This window comes from Hirundo rustica, chromosome 3, assembly GCF_015227805.2.
Source record: "Hirundo rustica isolate bHirRus1 chromosome 3, bHirRus1.pri.v3, whole genome shotgun sequence".
Taxonomy (NCBI): Eukaryota; Metazoa; Chordata; class Aves; order Passeriformes; family Hirundinidae; genus Hirundo; species Hirundo rustica.
Window position 1 is genome coordinate 25,355,674 of NC_053452.1, and position 22,118 is coordinate 25,377,791.

Here is a 22,118-nt window from a genome sequence, read left to right on the forward strand (position 1 = left end):
ATCTCTTTTGGTTAGTCTCTAGTTAATTTTGCATCGCAGCACTGAAAATGTAGGATTGTTTAAATGTAAAGAAACTAGGTGGTTTTTGCACTCATTTTTATAAGCTCTCCACCCCCCACCCCCCCATGGACATTTCATTTTGTGTTCTGGAGAAGTATTTGAATTGAGTTTTGAACTTACTCCAACTTAAAGATGTGTATTCGAAGAGAATTACGGCTGTGTATGTTTCTGGCATATATCAGGCCCCTGATTATATAAAAGATTAGGTCATATTTCAAATAAATTACAGTTTTAATTCACCATAATTGCATGTAACCACATCAAATCGTGCAGCACAGAGATCTCTGGGATCAATCCCTGTGTGAGTCTTGCAGTGCACCTATTACAGCAGTGCCAGTATAATGCTAAACTGATACAGTGTAGTCTATGCTTTTTTTTGGTGATTTCTTTCTTTCTATAGGCTGAAATTGCTGATAGTGTGTATCATTTTAGATGTGACAGAGGGATCAAATTCTTTAATTAAGTGTTTTTGCTGTCTCTATGCCAGATGGAAGGAAGTCATGATGCTTAATTGGCTTGGGCTCTGAATCCTGCCATTCTCTCTTGCTTGCTAAGTGGAAGACTGTCATCTCTGCTTATAAATGCAGCTTTTATCTACCCAATGTACATGTCTGGCCTCATCAAGATTGAAGCTTCTTTTTCAAACTTTTTAAATACAGCTTTAGCAGCTATTTTGACTAAATCACTCTGCTGTCTGCTGCCCATTATGAGAAAAAGAAAATGTCCGAGTGAAAAACTGTGGTCAAAACATGTGCACCATATTCTTCCTATTTGAATGCAGAGGAGCTGGGATGTGCACAAGCATGGCTAAAACCCTTTGGCTTGGAGCTGTCTAACACCCAGCAAACTGTATACAGGCAGGGCAAACTTCGTGTGTTCTGCAAATGCTTTGGGGCTATCTCCTTTCTGAGGGTCTTGGGACCATACTGAATTCTCTAGGTCCATTTGTTTGGTGAAAAATAAACTAATTATTTGGGGGAGGCAGAGCAGAGGGAGGGCAGAATGTCTAAATATCTTCAGTTTGGTCATATTATAGCTCTACAAATGAATGGCAACAGCATGGAACTGTGAAGAAAGAGATGGGAATAGGGATAGATATGTACGTGTATGATCTAATTCACTGAACTTAAATGAATTATGAATAATTGGCATTGTATTTAATTGGTGATGGATGTGTTCCCATTGTGTTCAGTTACCCAGTACCTCCAGACAACACATTACCTTCAATGTTAATCATGAAATCAGCTGTATATAGAATTTGCAGAAGAAAATGTTTACATACAGAGACTGGAATTTTAAGAGACTAAAATTAGACTTGAAGAATAAACTTGGGATTAAAACAAGTTCATACATCACTTTTTGCAATACCATAGGTTCTGCTTTTGATGTTTGTATTTTAAATTCTTTCAATGGCCTAAAAACTCTAGAAATGCCTTAACAGAGATAAATGTGTTATTTTTTTTTGAATAAGTAGAATTGGAAGATGAACTGAATTGCCATACAAAAATAATACTCCAAGAAGCAATTGTTAGATTTTCTTTGTAGTATTACATATGCATATAATGGACTCATACTAAACAAAGTCATGATTGCTGCAAAGGTAATGGTGTTCCTCCAAAACTCATTTTGGTGTTTGTGATCCTGTCAAGAATCTGAATTTCTGCATTACAAAAATTGCACTTTCATCTGAAATATTATAGGTAAATTTTCTTTAATAAAAATGCTGAGGCTTTCAATCACAGAAGTATTTTTCTCTGCAGCAGCCGTTAAATACATACTGACATAAATATTGAGTAAAGAGAACAGATGTGTATATATACTTCTGAGTACATGGGGAGAGAGGTGTTTAATCTGAAGTATGGCAACACAGTGAGATAAATACTTTTAAAACAAACTGGGCTTAATAAGAATAATAATACCAGAAAAAGCCATCCTGAATTTTTCCATCAAACAAAGGAGTTTTAGTACAAGGTGATAACTAACCTACTTTGAAGTTTGGCTTTTCTACTTTTTGCTGAAATGAGTTTTCTAAAACCTCTCAATTTTTTTCTTTTTGTTGCCACCTCAGCAGTGTCTTTGAAGAGATATTTTTCATAGGCTAAAAATAAGTGTTGTGATTAGACAGTGAATCACACTGGAAGGGACAAATCCATCCTGATCGCCTTTACACTGATTTTTCTTATTCTGAAGTTGATGGCTTGGCTTAGTGAAAAAAGTCATCTCTTCATTCTTTGTCTAGTTTGTCTGCATGGCACATCTGGTGATATAATTCTGTTCTTAATTTCCTTTATTTTAGATTGACAGATTGAAACACTAGCTGAAGATAAAGGTTTTGCATTATCCTTTAAATCTTTGTTTTTCTTTTCCTCACTACATTTCTGTCACATGCTTATTTTGAGCCTAGTCCAGTCTCCAGTGCAAAAATTCACATGGTCGGGGTAGATTTATATTTCTAACTCGTGGGCTCTCAGTCAGGTGGTTGCTACCTATGATCTTGTGTGTAAAGCTCTGTCTCAGAAGCAAACAGCTCCTCATACAGGGATTTGTGAGCTGTAGAAGATGAGATAAAGGGCAAGGTTTTTTAGGCCCCTTTGTGTCTCCTAGTAAAACCTGAAGTGGAGATACTGTATAATGAAAATACCTCTACTGGGATTGCAGCAGGATTAGCACTTGTCTGTATCTGGCAGTGAAAAGCAGGCTGGGAGTGTTTGCATGTAACTTCTCAATGCAAAGTTTTTCTAAATAAAGAAAATCTTTTCAATATAAAAAGATTGTGATAGTGCTTCTCCATCTCTGCATGCAGCTAAGAATAATTACACAAAGGAAAAATTTCCAGGTCCAAAGATAGCGTTGAGGATTAGAAATGTGAAAGGGCTTGGCAAGGGATCCTGTCCCCAGCAGCTATGGGGCTTGTTAGGGGATGACTTTATGGGTTTAATTTCTTTTCTTTCTCTCTTTCTTTTCTTTTTAAATAGATGTCTTGGTAAGAAAAATTTCTCTTGTGGGAAATTATTTGCATTTGGCAGCTCTGCACTCTTGTTGCCACATGCCTCTGCTGTTGATGCATGATTGATGCTGTTAGCATTCACAAAAAGTTCCAAAAACAAAGATTACCTGGACGCTGAAGAAAAGGAAAGCATACAGTCCGGTACTTGCAGCTGCCAGCAATATAGATTGGCTCACAGCTGGTGCCTGGTAAACCTATTAAAATCTTCCAGGGTGTCAAAAGTGTGTGTATCAGGAGAATTCATCCCTCAGGCTCTGGGTGTGCAGGCAAGTTTGTGGCACACACTTTGGCAACAGTGAAATAGCTCAGACTAATCATTTCACTGGATTATGTGCTTGTGCCTGAAAAAGTGGATCTGATGTCTGCCTGTGGAGAAGCGAACAGTTCATGTCCTTTTTCTGGACTCAGAAATAATGAGGAGACTCGACAAAGGTTAAACCTTTGGAGGAACATTTCCTATTGCTTGGACAGGAATTAATGTTAACTCGTATGCAAATTCAACTCACAAAGTGAAATTGGAATAGTGGCTCGCAGTTTGCAGAGGGCTTCCCGTGACAATGAAAAGTGTCAACCTGAGAGGCATTTTATTTTACTTAAAGCAGTGATCTTGGCAACCTGCCGAAGCAGGTATGTACTGGAAATACAGGGGGTAGGTGGCTTTTTACTTATTTTTTTCTTTCCTTTGTGTAGTGGGCTTTTATAAGAGGAGCCCAATGAGATTTCTTTCTTTTCCTGCTCCCTTCTCTTGTATGACATAGTGTGTCTCATCAAATTCCATCTCACTGCACTTAGTAAGCAAAGTACTTCAGTTGTAATTTTTACCTTATCTCAACGATGGTTTAAGTTCACTAACATTAAGTCATTTTGTTTTATGTTAACAAAAATTGATTTAATGTGTCCAGAAAACTTAATTAATGAAAGCATAAGGCAGATTTGAGTTTTGTTTTGTCTGGTCTTTACACTATTCAAAAAGCAGAGTTATTCTAATAACTGAGTACATGTTTATGTTGTCTAATCAGTAAATGTTAAAGAAACAGAAAATAAAAGTGTAAATAGGAAAATGCTTATGGTAGTGGTAGGATATAGGTTCTTATCCAAAATATTAAAACTAACCTGGCAAGCTTGTATGTGGGTCATTTTACTCACGGGAAAAGTCCTATTGAAGTCTGCAGGCTGCATGCTCACATAACAAATAATGATACTCTTGAGGTCTTAATGCATTTCCCAGGTACTGGTTTTAGTGCCATCTGTTCTTTCTGCATTTCTTCCCATTTTTTCCTATCTTCTGCTCTGACGTACTGAATATTTTCTTTTTCTTCTCTTACATTTACTGCTTTTTATATATTTCCCTTTAAATAAAGCATTTGGATCTAGAGGGCATTAATGAAATAGGGCTCACTAGCCAGCTAAACCAAGTTTAGGAAGGAGAAGTGAAGAACAAAGTTCAGAGGTTTTTTTAAAATTCTGTAACCTAATAGTCTTGTCCATTGTAGAGGAGTATTTTTGGTTGTGGTGATAAGTATCCTTATTCTTTTTCCACATGCTTCTAACAGTTTCGGGTATGATTTGTGCATCTGTGTACTTCTTTTAGAACCATGCGAGCAAGTTTTCTTGACTGGTACTCTGCTGTTCTCAATGATGCTTCTCAAACTATGGATTGTAATGTCAGAAGGGTTCAGTGTTGTCACTGACTTTTTCAGATGAAAACTTATTTATAACGCTTGAGTAGCTTTTTCATCACTCGTTTGCCAGAGTATATCAAATGGTTTCAAATTACCATAGTTAAAATTTTATTTCCTGTGCTCAGAATTAGCCCATTTGGCAATTGGTTGAGCACGTAGATGGTGCCTCTGGGAAAGTATAGCAAAATAAGGTAGAAGGGAGAAAGAAAAAGGCTGTGTGATTTGAATATGCAATTGGCCAAACAAGTCTTTAGCATCCTGTAGCATGTTTTAAAATGCCTTCCCAGAGAACAGAGACATGGCTCCCCTAACACCTGAAAAATTAGTTTTATATCCCTATGAGGCTCATTTAAAGTTAGAAATATATGGGTTAAGTCACTATTTATAAAAATCTTGTAGGAAATCAAAAATAAATATTTAATTAATCTTAACATCTAAGTCAGTTTATCTACGTAGTAGGAGAGGTGCCCTTAGAGCTCAAGTTGTTTATGTATTAGTTATACAGTCTCAAACTGTTGCTTATTAACATGCCTCTATTTGGATATTTCTTTTCCTTTTAATAGGAAATGACAAATAATGTATGTTTAATAGCTGTCTGTTGAAATTTGTGAAATTTGGCTTCCATTAAAAAAATACTAAAAGAATGTTTATTTTTTTCAGCTAGTTGTAATTACTATAAGAAAAATAAAGTTTGTTGAAACATAGTTGTCTTAAAATTTGATTATTAAACAAGAAGCAGCATAACTCATAGGCAGAGAACTGAACTACTTGTCCTGATTTGTTTTGTTCATTATCTGAGACTTAGTGTCTCACCCGACCTGTCTTCATGTGATAGACGAGGAGGACACTCTTTTAACTTAAGAAGTTTTATTCAAAACTTGACTCCTAGTATGTAAGTGAAGTAGTTGAATAAAACAGAATGCTGAAGAAAATATTTCCCTACCCTTCAGAATACAGTACTCTCTTTGAAAAGAGTTTTGGTGCTCCCAGGCTGTTTCTTTGCCAGCATCTTCCATGGGCTGAGGGACTCGACATCCTTTGAAAGTCTGGAAGCAGAGCCATGACTAGAGTTAGCTGCTTTTATACAATTCATTGTAACACCTTGAACTCAGGCTAAGATTTGTCATAATTTCTATTGATTTTGATGTTGTTCTATTAGGAAGGAAGTGCAGATAAAATCTTATGTTCTGCTATACTTATAACTATTTCTGTCTGTTTTTCCACAGCTCACTCTGTGGCCTCTCTGGCGTGTTACACACATGTACATTTGTTTAGTAAGAGTACTAAATTGGTCTTCTGTCCTTCCAGGCAGAAAACCCTGTGGCATGTAATATATTTATAATCAAGAAGTCTTTGTCACATTTTGCTGAAAGTCGAGTAGTTTAAGATTGTTGAAGGATTTGGAGATTGAATGCCTTAATAAGAAGAAAAAAAAAAAAAAAAAAAAGGAAAAATCTATCTTTAAAAAATCAACTTTTTTATTTTTGTAAGGTATAATTTCTTGAGCTTTTTCTTTTAAATCCACTTGAATTAAGTGCCCAGAGAAGTGACTTCGATGTAGCTGCAGCAACTAATTTTAAATTGAAATTACCTAAAGAAGAGAAAGAAGTGTTTGGTTTTTCCTGTAATAAAGGCAGTTTACATGTCAGAATATTGGCAAATACAAAGATATTGAGGAAATTGTTTCAGTAAATATATTTGATAACAGAATAAACTACATTTTAATGTAAAATAGTTTAAGTTTTGGGTTTGGCAATAAAAGTGTATTACTAATTGATTCTCAACTCTAGCACCTTGTAAGTATGTTTGGAGGGAAAAGCTATCATGTTATCACAGGACACACATTTTCAAACTTACCACTCTCTCTGACAGCTTGGCTTCATTTTTTTCCCCAGCTAGCTAATCAAGGCTGATAAAGAATTGGAAATAGATTTTTGGTTTATTGTGTTCTGTTTTTTCTAATCCTACTTATCTTTCATTCACACATTTGTACACTTGACAGATGTTAATAAAGTGTTTCTTTTGAACTGTACAGATACTGTTCTATGACAATGATCAGAATAGAGATGGATCCATTCCATAAAATACATTTTTACCACTTTGATCTCTGACAATTTGACTTTAATCCTGATCACCATACACTGCCTTTCATTCTACATTCAGTTTGTCTGGCTTTTGTTACATACTAGGAGATAAAGCTAAGTGCTATTCAGTCTGAAAAATTTCAGACTGTTTATGCTAGCAGGTGGCGTAGGACATGGTATTGGCAGAGATGTGCAGCCCAGTGCTGGGAGAAGTCAATTGTTTTCATGTATTGATCTGGAATTTGTGTTCTCCTGTGCTGCTTCATTACTTCCACGTCTCTGAGGCAGAAGCACTTGACTACTATGAAGGACTATCTCTGCAGTGAAGAAGGTTATTGTGTTGTTAACTTTTGACATCTTTTGACTGCCCTGGTTAAAAGTCATTAGGGAGATGAGTGGTTTGGACTGGTGGGTCAGCTTCCTTGTGTTTCTGACCCAGCTGGGAAGATCCCCATGGTATGTCTCTGTCAATTGCAAGGCTTCTCTGCCTGGGGTGTGCACAAGACTTAAACTCATCTTTCCCTTTCATGGTTTAAAATAAAATGTATTTTCTTTACATATAATTGCAGGTGATTAATTGAATTTTTTTCTTCCCTTTAAAAGTACGTATTCTAAAGTCACTTTTGACTATCTTAAAAAAGTCACTTTTGATTATATTGACATGCAGGATATAGAGGATTTGGAAGGAGTCTTGTTTATTAAGGGTGTTGAATGTGGGGTTGGGGGATTTTTGTTTGTTAGGGGTTTTTTTGCTGCTTTTTTTTCTTTTTTACATTTTATTGCACGTTGATTGCACAGAATGGTCCTCACATGGGGTACCATTTTGTCTAGATAGTGGGGGTCTTCACAGAAGACTAAAAAGCTGGGTAGTTGTAAAAGTCCTTTATTGCATGGCTAAATCAGCCTTGTGAAGGCAGAGTTGTTACAGTTTGTGCCATTTTGCAGTCCCCAAGTCCCATGCAGAAGCAGTTTTGTTACAAGAGTGTAAAATTAAGATTTTGTTATGGAGCGTAAGAAAGCCTGATATATTTTTGACACTTGAAAAAAAAAAGTCACTACAATTTCTAATCTGGGTTATGTTTAATTATTAGTCATTTTGCAAAAAAATAGTTTTTACTTCAATTCAAAAATACTAATCTCAAATGTGATTTTATGTCACTTGTTGACATTAGGAAGTACTTTGCTGATAAACCATCAATCCCCACCTTACTGGAAAACAATCCCAAAGCTGCTGTCCGGATCCCATTTTTATTGTTATTGTATTCATCATTGCACAGAGCAGTGCATATTCCTGTCATGACTATGTGCTGATGTAGAGTTTTATGTGTTACCAGTTTTGTCCCTGGCCATAAGCAGGAACTAACACTTTCTATACCTAGTCGAGGGGTATTATTCTAGATGTAGTCAGTAAACAAAATTGCAGTGTGCTCCCCATTTTAAGAAGTTCCTGGGCTGTGTCTGTAGCACTGTTGTGCTTTACACATCCCACTGAATGCCTTACCCACCATGCTGGGAATTACTGCTGTTACGTCTCCTGATTCACGTTTCTGGAAAGCCGTGCTAGAGCTGGCTGGGGAGACATGAATCTATTACAATGAGCAGACAGAGATGTTAAGGTCATACACAGTTCAAGAGTGAATCATAGGCCTTGATATTATGCATCTCCACAAAGAAGATGGCTTACTTTGTCACTGCAAAAAAAAAAAAGCTAATTTATAGGCTTCTCTAGTAAATGTGCTTTCTAAGCTCATGTGCTTTTGGTGTTGCTTCTGAGTTACATGGGGTAAAAAAAAATCTCTTGAACTTCAGAGGTTTTATGCAGTATGTTAAAACAAATTCTAAAACAAATTTTGTAATCCAAATGTTTAGGTTGCAAATAAAACAGTCTCTAAAAAGTACTGGTTGGAAAAATTATACCAAATTGATTTATACAGAATTTAGGAGGAACAATGATCTTTGAAATGTTTTTATATTTTAAGTGTGTCTTTACTTTCTTCAGATTTCCTTTATTCTCATTTCTGCCTGGGATATTCCACACGCTCATTTTGGCTTTCCTGATCTGAATTTCATATATGATCACGTGTTTCTTGATGTATTTGAAGCAGTGTTTAGTTTGTGTAGGGCAGCCCATTTCTGCATTCATCCAAATAGTTCTGACATCTAATATTCCCTTGATGGGTATCTCTTGTATATAAAGTGGTAGTTTAAAATAAGAATCAATTTGCCTCTCAACCTGCTTGAAAGAGCTATGCTGTGACAGATGACTGGAAGTGTTCACATATGAGGCATCTGTGTGAGTTTGTCCTCCGTGCACAGAGCTGTCGATTCTCCCCAGCTGCTGTTTTACTCCTCACTTTTATCTTCGATGTGTGGCCTCACGCCTTATCTATCTCACACTATTCAAAGCCTGCCGCGAACACAGACCTGTTATTTCTCTGTCAGTCGTGTCCTCTGTGTTTGCTGCTGCAGTCGGAGTGACTGGCCATCACAGCCCAGGGAGATGCAACAGAAATCTGCTGTCTGGGAAATGAGCATGTGACACAGAGGGGCTCAAATGTGATCACTGATTCTTGGATGCTTAATGTGAGATTAGCACAGGGGTCTTTCTCAGGATGTGTTGTATTTCAGAAGGGAAAATTACAAGTCTAGCACTTTAAAGGAGGAAGAGTTAAAATTCTCCTCTGAGTAAGACCTTGGTAATAAAACAGGCGCACAAAAAGAGAGGCACAGTTAGTGAGAAAGGATGAAACATCAGGTTTGAGTAAAATGCTTTGCGTTTCACTGGCATTCTGTGGAAGAGGCAGGCCTGGGAGCTAATTGCCAGGCTGGTGTTCAGCTCTGAAAATAGAAGAGCCTTTGCTCCCCCTTGTCTTCCTTGCAATCCCCTCCCACATTCACTGCATAGTTTTAAACTTCTGCAATGAGTGAAGTGGGCATCTGACAGACAACAGCTTTCTTCACATATACCCTCTTGATTTATCCCTGGAGAGAGTCTGTAATGTTCACTGGATGTGGCAGATGTTCTACAGAGTGAGCAGTATCAGAAACTTAATAGCTATACCACAGGGCATATACTGAAAGGTATTTTAAGATGGAAGAGGCAGCTGAAATGAAACTGAAAATCTTGATTTTTTTTTTTTTTTTTTAAATTCTTCGAACCACAACCCTTAAATAGCTTAATAATTCTTTCATGACATCATAACAGTAGAGAAACTGACCTTTATCACTGCATATTCTTGCCTGCCTTAGTATCCCAGGTTTTCTGTGTCCAGCTGCTTAGGTTAAGATTTCATGAATATATGTCACTGGATGTTTGTCCTGAATGCTCAGGCTACTGCTGTGTGATACCAGGTCCACAAATGAGATCTTTTGTGCGGTTCATGTGGACATTTGGATATAGCTATAAAACCTTACATTCTTCAATATTGCTTTTTTTTAGGTCAGCCAAGCCTCCGAGAAGCTATCTCAATGTCATGTATAACTAACGGGAGTACAGGAAGCAGGAAAACAAGCCACGGTTCATCCGTTTCTGTTGCCAGAAAAGAAACACTTTCCTCTGCTGCAAAAAGGTACCAAATTGTTCTTAAAATCCAAATTTTTTTTGTATTAAAAAACCCCAAAACAAAACAGAGCGAGAGTTAGATTTTTGTCTCTGCACAACACTCAGCAGAGCTGCCTGAAGTCCAGTAAGGCACAAATAAACTCTGGAGATTTATCATGTTATCGGGCTGTGTACGGAAGGGTTGTAAAGAGAATTTAAAAAATGGAGAGTATTTCTGTGGAGTGTAGTGTCCAAAATGGATTCTCATAAGGGAATAAGAAAAACGTATTTCCAATGCAAATAGAAATTTTTTCCTTCTGCTGGTAGTCATATGCCTTTTTTTTTTTTTTTTTTTTTTGTTCCCCTTTCTTCCGTCGTGGAAATTAAAGGAAGTTAAAACTGACTTCATTGTCTGGAGTGTACATAGTAGGCAATAGCAAAATAACGATGAGACAATAGTAAATTGTGTAAGATAAAGGTTTACATTTTTGGGTAGAAAATCTAACCCAAAATATAGCTACTTAGTCATTATGAAAAATATCTGTATTAGATCTCAACTGTGAAGAAATAACATTGTTTGAGTAATTTGGAAGTTAAATGAGCTAGGAACCAAACAGTCGTGGTTTTCCTCCATGTAATGCTTTCAGCTTCATACAGTAAACAAAGTGTTTTCTTAACTGCTTTTTTCTGTGGGTCTGGTAGACAATGATTGCATGGCTTCTCCAGCAGTAGGTTTTGTACCTACTATTCTTGTTTGTTGTGAAGAACAGGCTGCCAGATATAGCCACGGGGCAGAGAATACTCTAATGTGTAACTGCGGTAAGTTATGCGAACAAATTCTTGGCCTCCCTGGAGTACTCTGGTAGCTCCAGTGGCTGGTTTATCTTGTAGTGTGGATGTAAATACTGTGCTGTACAGCAGGACAGTGAAATTATATACTTCGGGGAATAAAAATGCTGCAAGCAAATATAAACTGTATGAGAACAAACCAGAAGAAGCTTTAGTGCCCTTTGAAGTTTGGGAAGCAAGGGTAGTGCCCCACTCCTCGCTCTTCTCCACCGTGTATCTTTCTTTTTATTGAATTCTTACATTTACTTTTCAACAATAAATCAGTGATCAGGGTATGTCTCTTATCTGCTAGTGCGACAGGCACAGGGACAAAAGACATTCCTGCAGGAAGGTATTTCTTAGTTAGCACTTTTCCATTAATCTTACCCCTGTGGCTCTTGGCACTTTGACGAGAGCCAGTCCGGTTCCCGTGGTGTTCAGCTTGCATTTGTGCTGAATCACCTGCTTGATTCATTGGCTGCTCAACACTTCACTGCATTAGAAGAGCGGAGTGAAGTGGCCGGCATCCCTTTCATCTGGGTTAAGGTCTTTAAAAGGAGACCTGGATAGGCCAAAAGAGAAAACCTTCACATGCAGAGGGCAGCTCTCCCTGGGCCCCTGAATAACTGTCCAGAGGAGGTATTGGCGGTCCCGGTGTGGCTGAAGACGCGTGACTCCCTTCGTTGAGACATGTTTTAGAAAGGCTCTGTTTTCAGGAGTTCCTTTCACTGTCATTACTTAAATTTGTTTGGTGTTTGGAAGAAACAAATTTGCCCTTTTGTAAAATTACCAGCTCAAGAAAGGGGAAAGGAAAGCCAAGTAAATGTCAATAGTTGACCCATCTCCTTACAAAGGTATGGTAACCATGTTTATTTCTAACACTTGTGTTGAAAAGGAGGAAGGCCAAAGGAGACTGGGAATGTTCCACCCCAGCTTATCCAGGCCTTTCTTCAGGCTGAAGCTTGAACTGGTGCAGCAGGTGGACAAGGTCATCTGTTGATAGGGAATTAACCTTTAGGTTCTAAACAGACTCCATAGCCTGCCTAGGGCTTTTCATGTTCTAACTGTATGCAGCTGTACATCTAGCCAAAATAACAGAAGGCCTACTTGTGTCGAAACTGTTACTGGTGTTGAAGCTAGTGTGTGAATTTCTTCTATGAATGAGCTTGAATTAATTTCCCGGACTGTTTAATCTTGTTCTGTGAACCTGAACATTCAGATCATGGATGTAATCAGTTGCCTCAGTAGCTCCACAGCAGCAGTATATCTCATTTCAACAGTGGCATGCTAAAATACCAGCAATCACTAAAATCAGAGCCCAGGAATGTTCCCTGAACAGCACGTAGATGATGTCCCATTGACAGAGATGAAGTCATGGATGTATTGAGAAATTTTCAACCCTATAGTTTGGACTAGAAACAGGTTTATACTTTGCAAAAACCAATCAATGACTGGCAGAGACCTGTTTGATCATTTTCCTTAAGAGTAAACATTCTTCTGAAAACAGCATCTGATAACAATAGCCTTGATGTTTCAGAGTGACCACAATCCACAGTAGATGCCAGTGTGTTGTGGTCAAAAGGATGAAACATTGTACTAAGTGAAATTAGAGAAGCTGCAAAATTAGGACAGATAGTAATAGCTCTCAACTACTCACTTGTAGACTAAAGAAATGCCGCATTAAAATTGGGTTTTGGAAAGAATTTTGGATGCATTAAATGACTGCTTCCCAGAACAGCTAGTCTTTAGAAAACCACAGAAAAAGACACTGGTTTTGGTTTGGTTTCAGCAGTTACACAAGACCTACTAGAAGAGGTATTAGTGGTAGAGCCACTCTGTGCTAGCCAGTCATAATACAATTAAGCTGAAGATTTTAGCAGAAGTGAGCAAACCAAACAAATTCAGAACAAAGATATTCAGTACTCAGACTGCCACATATCTATGTGATTTCCTTCCAAATTAAAATGGCAGTCAAAAAGGAAGCCTACTTGTAACCTGGTGGTAGATAAAAGCACTTTGTTGGAATCCGAGTGTCCCTTGTGCTACAATCCGGAGCGAAACCAGAATGGTCCGGTGATTCTCATGGCCCAACGAGAAAGTCAAGGAGCAAACTTATGGTAAAGAAGTGCAATGGATAATACACAGTGGCAAGCTCAGTGAAGAGATTCCCACACCCAACCTGTGGTTTCTAGGAGACAGATAAGATGAGTTTGGGTAGGAACACACGAGAATATGAGACTGAACCAATAAATTGGATGATATGCTGCTCTCATCAGGTTGGCATTCCCCTGAGCCTGCTGGGGGAGTGCGGAGGTGAATTGCAGAATAGCTGATCCATCATCATTAAATAGGACATTACGAAAAGTGGTGAGTGTACCTGTCATAGTAGGAATAGAGAGGACTTCTGTTTTCTTCAGTGAGAAGAGATTCCAGGAATTTATTTCACTATGCTGCATTTCTTGCATCAGACTGCAAAAAGATTAAGTGTAGTGTGCTTTGCATCCAGCAATGCAAGCTAAGTCTTCTGATTAAAAAATAATAATAAATTTCTGTGCTACCAGTTAATTAAGGATTTTGGCTCTAAATTATTAATCAAAACCCCACAGTTCTTCAGGCTTTGTTCTCTGTGATCACATATATGCCCTCAGGAAATGTGAAAGCTCTTTGTTTTGTTTTCATCTTTTTTTTTTTTTTTTTTTAAAGAAAATGTCACTCTGATGGATAATATTGACATTTTAAACTAGTTAGTGTGTTTTTCAGTAAAAATCCTGAGTGATCCTTACAGATGTGTCTGGGTTTCATATTCATGTTTTGACCTGTTTTTCAATGCTTCTCTTCTCTGAAAGTAGTTGGAAAAATTGAACTCCTGTAAGTTGTGGGGGCTTTGTCTGGTACATGGTAGATGATACACTTTAACTGAAATAACAAAAGAAGCAAAAAGAGGTTCTTAAGAATAATATGTTAAAATCGGGTGCCCATTTTTTATTACTTTATATTGAGTGTTGCTTTACTGTTTTCTTTGTGTTTTAAGAAAAAGTAAATGGAAATACAAATTATTATGGTAAGAATATGCAAGAATTCAAGGCGACGGGGGGAAATTTTTGTGAGGGAAAAAAATTTGGATTCTCATGTTCAGAAAGATGTTCTTTCTTTTTTATTTTGCAGGTTACTTTGACCCTAAGAAAAAAAATCTATTACATTTTTAGCTGGTGTTTGTATCTTGCACTGTTTCTTCACTGAGAAATTTATCTTGGAAGATTTATTTTTTTGTCTTAAAAAGAAATAGGCCATGTGCTCAAGAGTACTCTTCTCTTTCAGGTCCCAGTATTGTTTCTGTGATTCAGTATAATACGAAGTATGTAACTTCATAGAAGAGCCTTGTAATTAATCTTTCTGTTTACCTAGTAAATGTATGATTTGGTTCTTAATAGATTTAAGGGTGGTAATGACATATATTTAAATCTGTTTCAAATATTAACATACTAAATACGGCACTATGAAAATAAAGATGTGTTCATGGGTGTCATGGCTGCAGGCATTAAAGAAGTGGTGTGACAATCTGATATTAGTCAGCTACAGGTCAAAGCAGCCATGAGATTTCCTCTGAACTCCGGTGCAGCCAGGGTGAGCCCAGGGATCAGCACCAGCATGCCAGGGCTTTGGTGGCAGCTCAAAGATAGTAGCATGTATGTCCACAACCTTAGTTTCATGGTGGGCTTACACTAATGGGAGACAGCGCAAGTCACAGTCCTGCCTTGACTTGCGCTGAGCCTTGGCTGGCAGCACGACAAGGTGGTCAGTGAGCTCTGAACCAGAGAATGGTTTCTTCCTGAGGGATGGCAGACTTGTGGAGCATCAATTTGTGTCAGCTTTCAGCGCTGTAGGAGAACCTGTGAATGAAGGACACACTCAAATCAAAGTTGTATTCATTTTAGAATCGTAGTTAATGTGGTACAACTGAAATATGTCAATAATCTTCCATGTTTTCCTGTTTTTTTTGTTGTTGGGGCTAGTGGATACACCTTAATTCAGCAGAATGCTAACATGAAGAGATTGAGTAAATAATCAAAGTGTTCTTCTGGTGATTGTTTATAGTGAGTTGTTAAATGCCTCTCCCATCTTTTCGCAGAGGACATTTTCTCCCACCTTGCTAATTTATTTGCTTGTTCTCTTTTTTCCCTCCCTATGTTACACTTTATTTTACAGCGGTACAGAAAAAAAGAAGGAAAAACCTCCAGGACAAAAAGAAAAAAAAGAGGACTCTCATTCTAATGATCAAAGTGCACAAACTCAAGCATCACCTTCTCCCCAGCCCTCCTCACAGACTCTCCAAACACACAGGCAAACTCCAGAAAGCAAGAGTTCTGCTCCAGCTAAAAGGTTTTCACAGTACCACAGTACAGAACTAGAAAATGACTGTAATGATACTGAGTTCATATTTGACAACAAGTCATGTGAAATAGTTCTAATCTCATGATCAAGTTAAGGTTTGATATTTTTTCTGCTAGAGAAGATGCATTCAATTCGCATTGCTGCAGAACAAATACATAATAAGACGTGTTTTCCTTTGAATACATTTTTAAGATTACAGAGATTTTTTTTTGTTCTCAGACTAAAATCCTTTTATCTCTAATCAGCCATGATTGTAAAATATTTTATGATCACTCTGACTTGATTCTTCTCAAATACACTTCATAGATTTTGTCTGACATAGCTGAATTATGGGATGTATTTTCCATCTCATAACAGTATTTTTTAAATTCTAGTATCATTTCAACCCTTGGTTCAGAAATTTTTACTCTCAAATTATTCTATAAAAGTGACTGCAGTTTTGTTTTTGTTGGTGTTTTTTATTTCATGGCCCTTCCTTTTTAAATTCCTGCTAGGTTGCAGGATGGTTTACTTGGATTCTTTACATGAGTAAAGGTCTGGTTTTATACCCAGATCACAGAACCAGTTGACTTTAGTAGATGCAGAAATTTATTTAGGATTGCCTCTTAAGTTCTCACTCATTTTTGTGAGAATTAGGCACAGGGGGAAAAAAAAAATATGTTTTAGAGATACTAGATTGCTTTTTGAAGTCAAGAAAATGGATTTTAATATTTGGATGGCAGCTTCTGAGTTTCAAAACTATGCAGATCACTTGACATGGTTTCTTTTTTTAATTTTTTTTTTATTTTTATTTTTATTCTTTGTTACTTTACTGTTTTGGAAGGTGTAATTTTTTTTTTTTTTTTTTTTTTTTTTACTCTCTGGTACTTAGAGACGGAAACAGAATGAAAATTAAATTGGTTACTCTGAAATTTACGGTGGTTCACAAGATTGTTGTCTTGCATTGCTTGAATTCACAGCTCTTATAAATATTTAAACTTCCACTTGACTGGTGCATGTTTTAACACTCCATAAAGGCTCTGTCTCCATGTCTTGCACAAACGTGTAAGTTGTCTGAAGCTGAACCTGTGGCCTGTTGTTCTCTTGCCTGGTATCTCCCTGTAAAGATGTCTGAAGTCTTGCTTACTAATCTTTTGCAGTGTGGGGAAAAATAAATGCCTTTTTTTAATCTCCTAGGCGTTTGACTTAATTTGATTAACTTGTTTGTCACAGGACCTTTGAGCCTCTTGAGGTACTGTGGAAGGAGCTTGCCATTTCTAAGGTTGCATTTCAGGACTTAACTCCTGCAAAAAGCATTTCTGACGGGATGAAGTGTGATACTATTAGCAGGACATGTGCAAACTCTAAATCAGCTGGTTGAAGGATAATTTGGGCTAGGTTACTTTTTGAACATGTATTCCACGATTAAGGCATATGTGAAATTATTGAACTAGTGACTGCAGAATTTGCTGGTTCCCATTAGTATAAATTTGCTGCAATAAGATTGCTGAAAAATTACATCAGGATTCATGGATTTAATTGTCTGTAATATCAGGCCAAACCTAGCTTGTCTTACTCATGCAAGAGGTTTGCAGACATTTGTTTCAAAAACGATAAAAGCCATTAATGTGATTTAGTATGTGCTAAATGCAAAGCTTCCATATGAAATCTAATCTGATAGAACTGTTCTGCCTCAGAAATCAGTGTGCTGAAGCTGGTGAACAGTTAATCAGGGGAAAAAGAAATCACGTTGTAATCTACTTAATTGATTTTTAAAATATAGTTTATTCTTTAAGGCTCAATACTTAGCCTCATTTTTTCCACTATTATAATTTGTTAGTGATGAAGTATAGAGTTCAAGTCATTGTGCAAGCGCATTTGGAAATGGAAAAGAATAGATAAAACGTGTGGCAATTGTCTTGCTCAATTGTTTTCATTCATCCAGTTAGAACTTTTTGACTAATCTTTTTTCCCTGTTCCATGCTGCAGCTTGAAGGAAGGTCTAGCTCTGCTTTTGTCTCCTGCTGCTTGATCTGTCCATTTGCATATGAGTTCCAGTTATTGTTATGTTTTTATCTTGTAATTGTAAAATATTTTTTTGTTTCTTCTAGCATAAAGAAATCCTTGACTGTTGAAAAAGCTCACGGTGCTTGGGAGAGTTCAGATGACAGTCGTAACAAGCTGATGAGAGTAGCATCAACATCTAAATTAATATCAAAAGTGGCAAAGAATGCAGACAAGTATGTATTGGTTTGGTACCTAAAAGCGAGAGAACTTGAGAGTCAAAATATTATGAAATCACACAGTTCTAGTAAACTTAGTGGTGTATATGCCAGGGTCTTTTGCGTCTTTGTTTTTACTGAGTACTTACATAACCTGCCAGTTTGGTGCTCGAGGTGCCTAAGGAATTTTAAGATTATTATAAAGCAATTCTTGTATAAATGTGTTTTAATATTGCCTGTTTGGATTAGTGGGGTTATGACATTTTGTGGCTTAATGCCAGTGATGTGAAACTTCCAACTGTTTTGTTGGGGTTTTTTTCCCTAATTAAAGCTGATTTGAAAATGCAAGTGTATTTCCACAGTCAATTTCTGCATTTCATGTCGTATATTTCCAAAGCAGACTCTAATAGTAGGAGTATACTTTTATGATTTCAGATAGGTCTCTCAATTTAACTGTGTTACAGGTTCTAGACTATAGGCAGGGCTCTTCTTTCCAGTGTCACCTTCAGCAGGTGATGTGCTGTAGCCAACCATTCCTCTCATGCCCTTCCTCAGCAGCAGGTTTTCTCGGTTTTTGTTCTGCAGTCAGGGCCTCTGGGGATTGATAGCACGGAGTAGTTACTCCTGCTCCTGTCAGCACAGGGGCAAGAGTTTGCTTTTTGCTGTAACCCCACCTTGCTGACCCCTATTGTGACCCACTCTTTTCCTCACTATTCTCTGCTAGTTGGGTTTCCCACTCTGTATTCACACACTTAGTTTCTCTTTTTGACTTTGTTGAAATTTTGCTGAAATTGTGTTGATTTTTTGACTGATCCCTCTCCTACTTGCCAATATGCCCCCCAGTGTACTGGCAGCTTTTTCCAGCCTGGTGTTGTCTGCAGGGTCCTTAGATCTGCTCATTAATCTTCATTCAAATAGTCCTTAACTGGTCCAAGGCAGAACTATATGGAAACCCCTCCCATTCTGACAAATAAAGCACTTCAGACCTTTTAGAGTAATTGCCAATTTTTTTAATGATTGTCTGTAGTGCTCTCCTTAGCTTGCATATAAGACTGTCAAATCTATAGTCAAGAGTGATGCAAATGCATTCCTTCTTCCCTAGGAATGGGAAGAACAAAAGCAAACTAATCTTGGGTGTGGATATCGGCACATTTAGTAAAAGCTTTATGCTTAGCCTGAGGAGTTCCGCAGAGCAGCGGAGTGCTGTGTGTGAGGGGATTATGCATTGCATATTTTGCAAGTATTTCCTTTCCTTTTATAATTAGTTTTCACTATTGGAATTTAAAAGCCCTTTGGCAATTTAGATTATAGCATGCTACTGCTAGATAATATTTTGGGATGACAAAATCCTCTGCCTTGATTTTTTTTTGCTATGCTGCTAAAATACCCTTCACAGTGTGAACGTATTTCAAATTCGCTGAAAGTAAAAGTAAATTTTACTTGACGCTTTATGTATTGATTCAGACGTGGTCAAAATAGAGGTATTTTATTTCATTTTTCCATGATTCTGCTTATTTCTGAGAGACGTTAAATGTTGCCCTTCTACATTCTCTAATGTAGAAAAACAAGTCAGGTATCTAACGAAAGTGTGGGCAAGAAAAGTTTAGCTTTAATTACTGTTAGAGAAAGTTGTCTGTTCATAACTTGAAGCTGTTGTAACTTAACTGTATTTGGCAAAAACAAAACTTCAAACATAAATTGTAGACCATCACCTGCTTGAAGAGTGGCTGTTGCATTGTTGTGTCCCTTGCTCTTAAGCTCAGGTTTGCATCAGTGGCGTTGTTTATATACAGGAACACAAGTTAATAATCCTTTGCTACTCACATTCTGTGTTCCACATTTCCGTAAGAACTGGTTGGTATTGTGCAAAGACTTATTGTTATATTTAATTTATTGTTCCCAATTAGAAACGTTGGCCTCATTTGCTTGAAGCTTCAGGAGTCTTGTGCAAGGGAATAGAATTCTGCCCCTTATGTGGGCCCCAGGACAGAAATGTTTTACATATGCTTTGCACTATCAGCCCAGGATATGAACTGTGTTTAGGCAGCTCAGTCTTTAAGTCAGCACTGAGCTGTAAATCAGTCTGATAAAGCTGTAAGAAGTAAAAGGGTTCCCACGGCAGCCCATCATTCAGTGGTTTTCAGGCAAGACTGGGAATCAACTTTAAATTTTTCATTTGGCAGTGTGGTAAAGGGTGATTCCACCAACAGCCAGAGATGACTTTGCTCATGCATATGCTTGACCCTTTGTCACTGTTAAAAAATTTGACCTCCATCCAGCTAAAAATACTGGATGCCACTCATACCTTTCTGCTGGATTTCAAATGAATTCGAGAGGGTGTTTTATGCAATGCATTCTCCTAACAAGGAGTGTTACTCTGTTAAAAAGTAGGTCTGAGGTCTGATTGATACTGGAAAGTGGTATTTCTTCGCTCTTCACAAAAAAAGAAAAAAAAAAATTACTGAATTTTTTTATGAGTAACTAATTTCTGGCTCTAATAAGAAGAGATGTCTCAACTACACCCTGTTGAAAACTTTGTGTTGCACATCCAGTAATGCTGCAGGGATCTGGTTTAAATGAAACTGTGAGTTGCTTACATTTAATCCAAGTGTCCAATAGAGTTAATTCCTAGAAAAATTTGTGCTGTTGTGTGTTGACAGCTTATTTTGACAGGTGTTAAATGCTTTGCATGCAGGCCTGAGGATGTTTGGCAACTTAAAACATTTCGTTATTACAAGTCCTCACTCTCAAAATGGAATTTTCTGTGTGCAAGGAACATGCCTTCCATAACTTATTTTTTAAAGCTTTTTGTATTTTCTAATTATCAGAGTAATTCTTAGAAGCCCCTACCACAGGGCCAAAGACTAAGTTACTTGAAAAATACAGAGAACTGCATAGAATAATATATGAATAAAAATGATCAAGATTACCTGTTGAGCATCGTATACTGCAGTTACACTGTACACAGAATCTGATGAGATTGCCAAATGCAGTAATGGATAAAAATTGGTGGTATTGCCTTGATAAGCATTTTACATATTATTAATGATAATATTTTGAATTTTTCCACAGGCACAAAGATGTCATTGTCAGCCAAGGTAAATAAAAACATGTATTTTTAAATACCAGATGAAGTTGAAAATATTTGCTTTCGACTGAGTAGTATTTCCTGTAAATGAATACATTGGGACATATGCTTATGAAACAGGGGTTTAGAGGTAAAATGGCATTAATCAACTCCCAAGAATTTATTTGGCAAAAAGTTACTCCAGATATGTATATGAATCTTGGAAATTATGGAGAAATACCCCATCAGATTGGATCTTTAAGTGTAGAAATTTTTGGTAGGTGGGTGGTGGGAGGATTTGATTTACTTTTGTGAAACAAAACCCCCTTTTAAAAATTATTTTCTTTATGTATATGTGCATAGAGAGAGGTTATGAAAACAAAAATCTAAAGTCTTGACCTATGTGCTAGTCTTCATCCAAGCGAGTGTGAGTGAGACTTTAGAAATAGTTTTAAGATATTTTATTTCTGTCCCATAACTAGCAAAAATGTCAACTCGTGAAAAAAACAGCCAAGGTAAGAATTAAGCTATGCGCTTTGGTCGCTTTCTTCTAATTTAGCACTCTCACAAATCTTTTATTTGGCTTTTCACCATCAAAGAGCATCAGTGCATATTCTCTTAATATTTCAGCTCTCTTCTTATGGAAATGTATATGCATATTGCAATCTATATGGGGACTATTTGGGGAATAGTTAAAATAAATTACAGCACGCATAATTTTGTTGGAGAGGAATATGTGTTCAAATAGAAGTCTTGCATTGTTGCCTAAGATATCAGAGTATTAAGAACTGCCAAATAAAAGATTTGTTTTATCTCAGCTTTCTGCCTTGCCAATATTACAATATGCTGATTAGACAAGAACAGAGACTGAAGGTTTTAATAGTCTCCTGAAATAAAAAATGAGTCTCTTCTGAAGCATATGCCCTTGCACCAATGAATCTTGCATTCTGTGGCTACCTGCTGCTGCTGGCTTGTTCAGCTATGAAAAGGAGCCATCTATCAGAACATGGTGGGATGTGACTACAAAAGAAGACCACTTCTAGTGTTGCAAAACTACTCTCCTTTGATGTCCTGTGAACTGTACTGAAGCATGTGGTTTCAAAACTAAAGCATGTAACCCAAGTGCATGCTGTACACAGCAGTCCTATGTACAGGGGTTTTGTCTTGTGCTTTTTTGCTGCTAACTAACAAATCTATAGTCTTCAGATTCTGTGCTGTCAGCAACTTTATATTATTCACAGTTTGATTGCTTTTGG

At 37.2% G+C, this 22,118-nt stretch overlaps 1 protein-coding gene across 6 annotated transcripts in view; it reads left to right on the forward strand.

Moving 5' to 3' along the window:
* EML4 (EMAP like 4) overlaps positions 1-22,118 on the forward strand; it is a 148,919-nt gene that overhangs the window by 79,462 nt on the left and 47,339 nt on the right. For 3 of the 6 annotated variants that reach the window (XM_040058237.1, XM_040058238.2, XM_040058234.1), the window contains exons 3-7: positions 10,273-10,402; positions 15,409-15,582; positions 17,685-17,813; positions 20,868-20,893; positions 21,345-21,377. In XM_040058237.1, coding sequence (XP_039914171.1) covers positions 10,273-10,402; positions 15,409-15,582; positions 17,685-17,813; positions 20,868-20,893; positions 21,345-21,377 — 492 coding nt within the window. The remainder of the gene's footprint in view (positions 1-10,272; positions 10,403-15,408; positions 15,583-17,684; positions 17,814-20,867; positions 20,894-21,344; positions 21,378-22,118) is intronic. The other 3 variants (XM_040058235.1, XM_040058239.1, XM_040058240.1) reach the window with 3 other exon arrangements.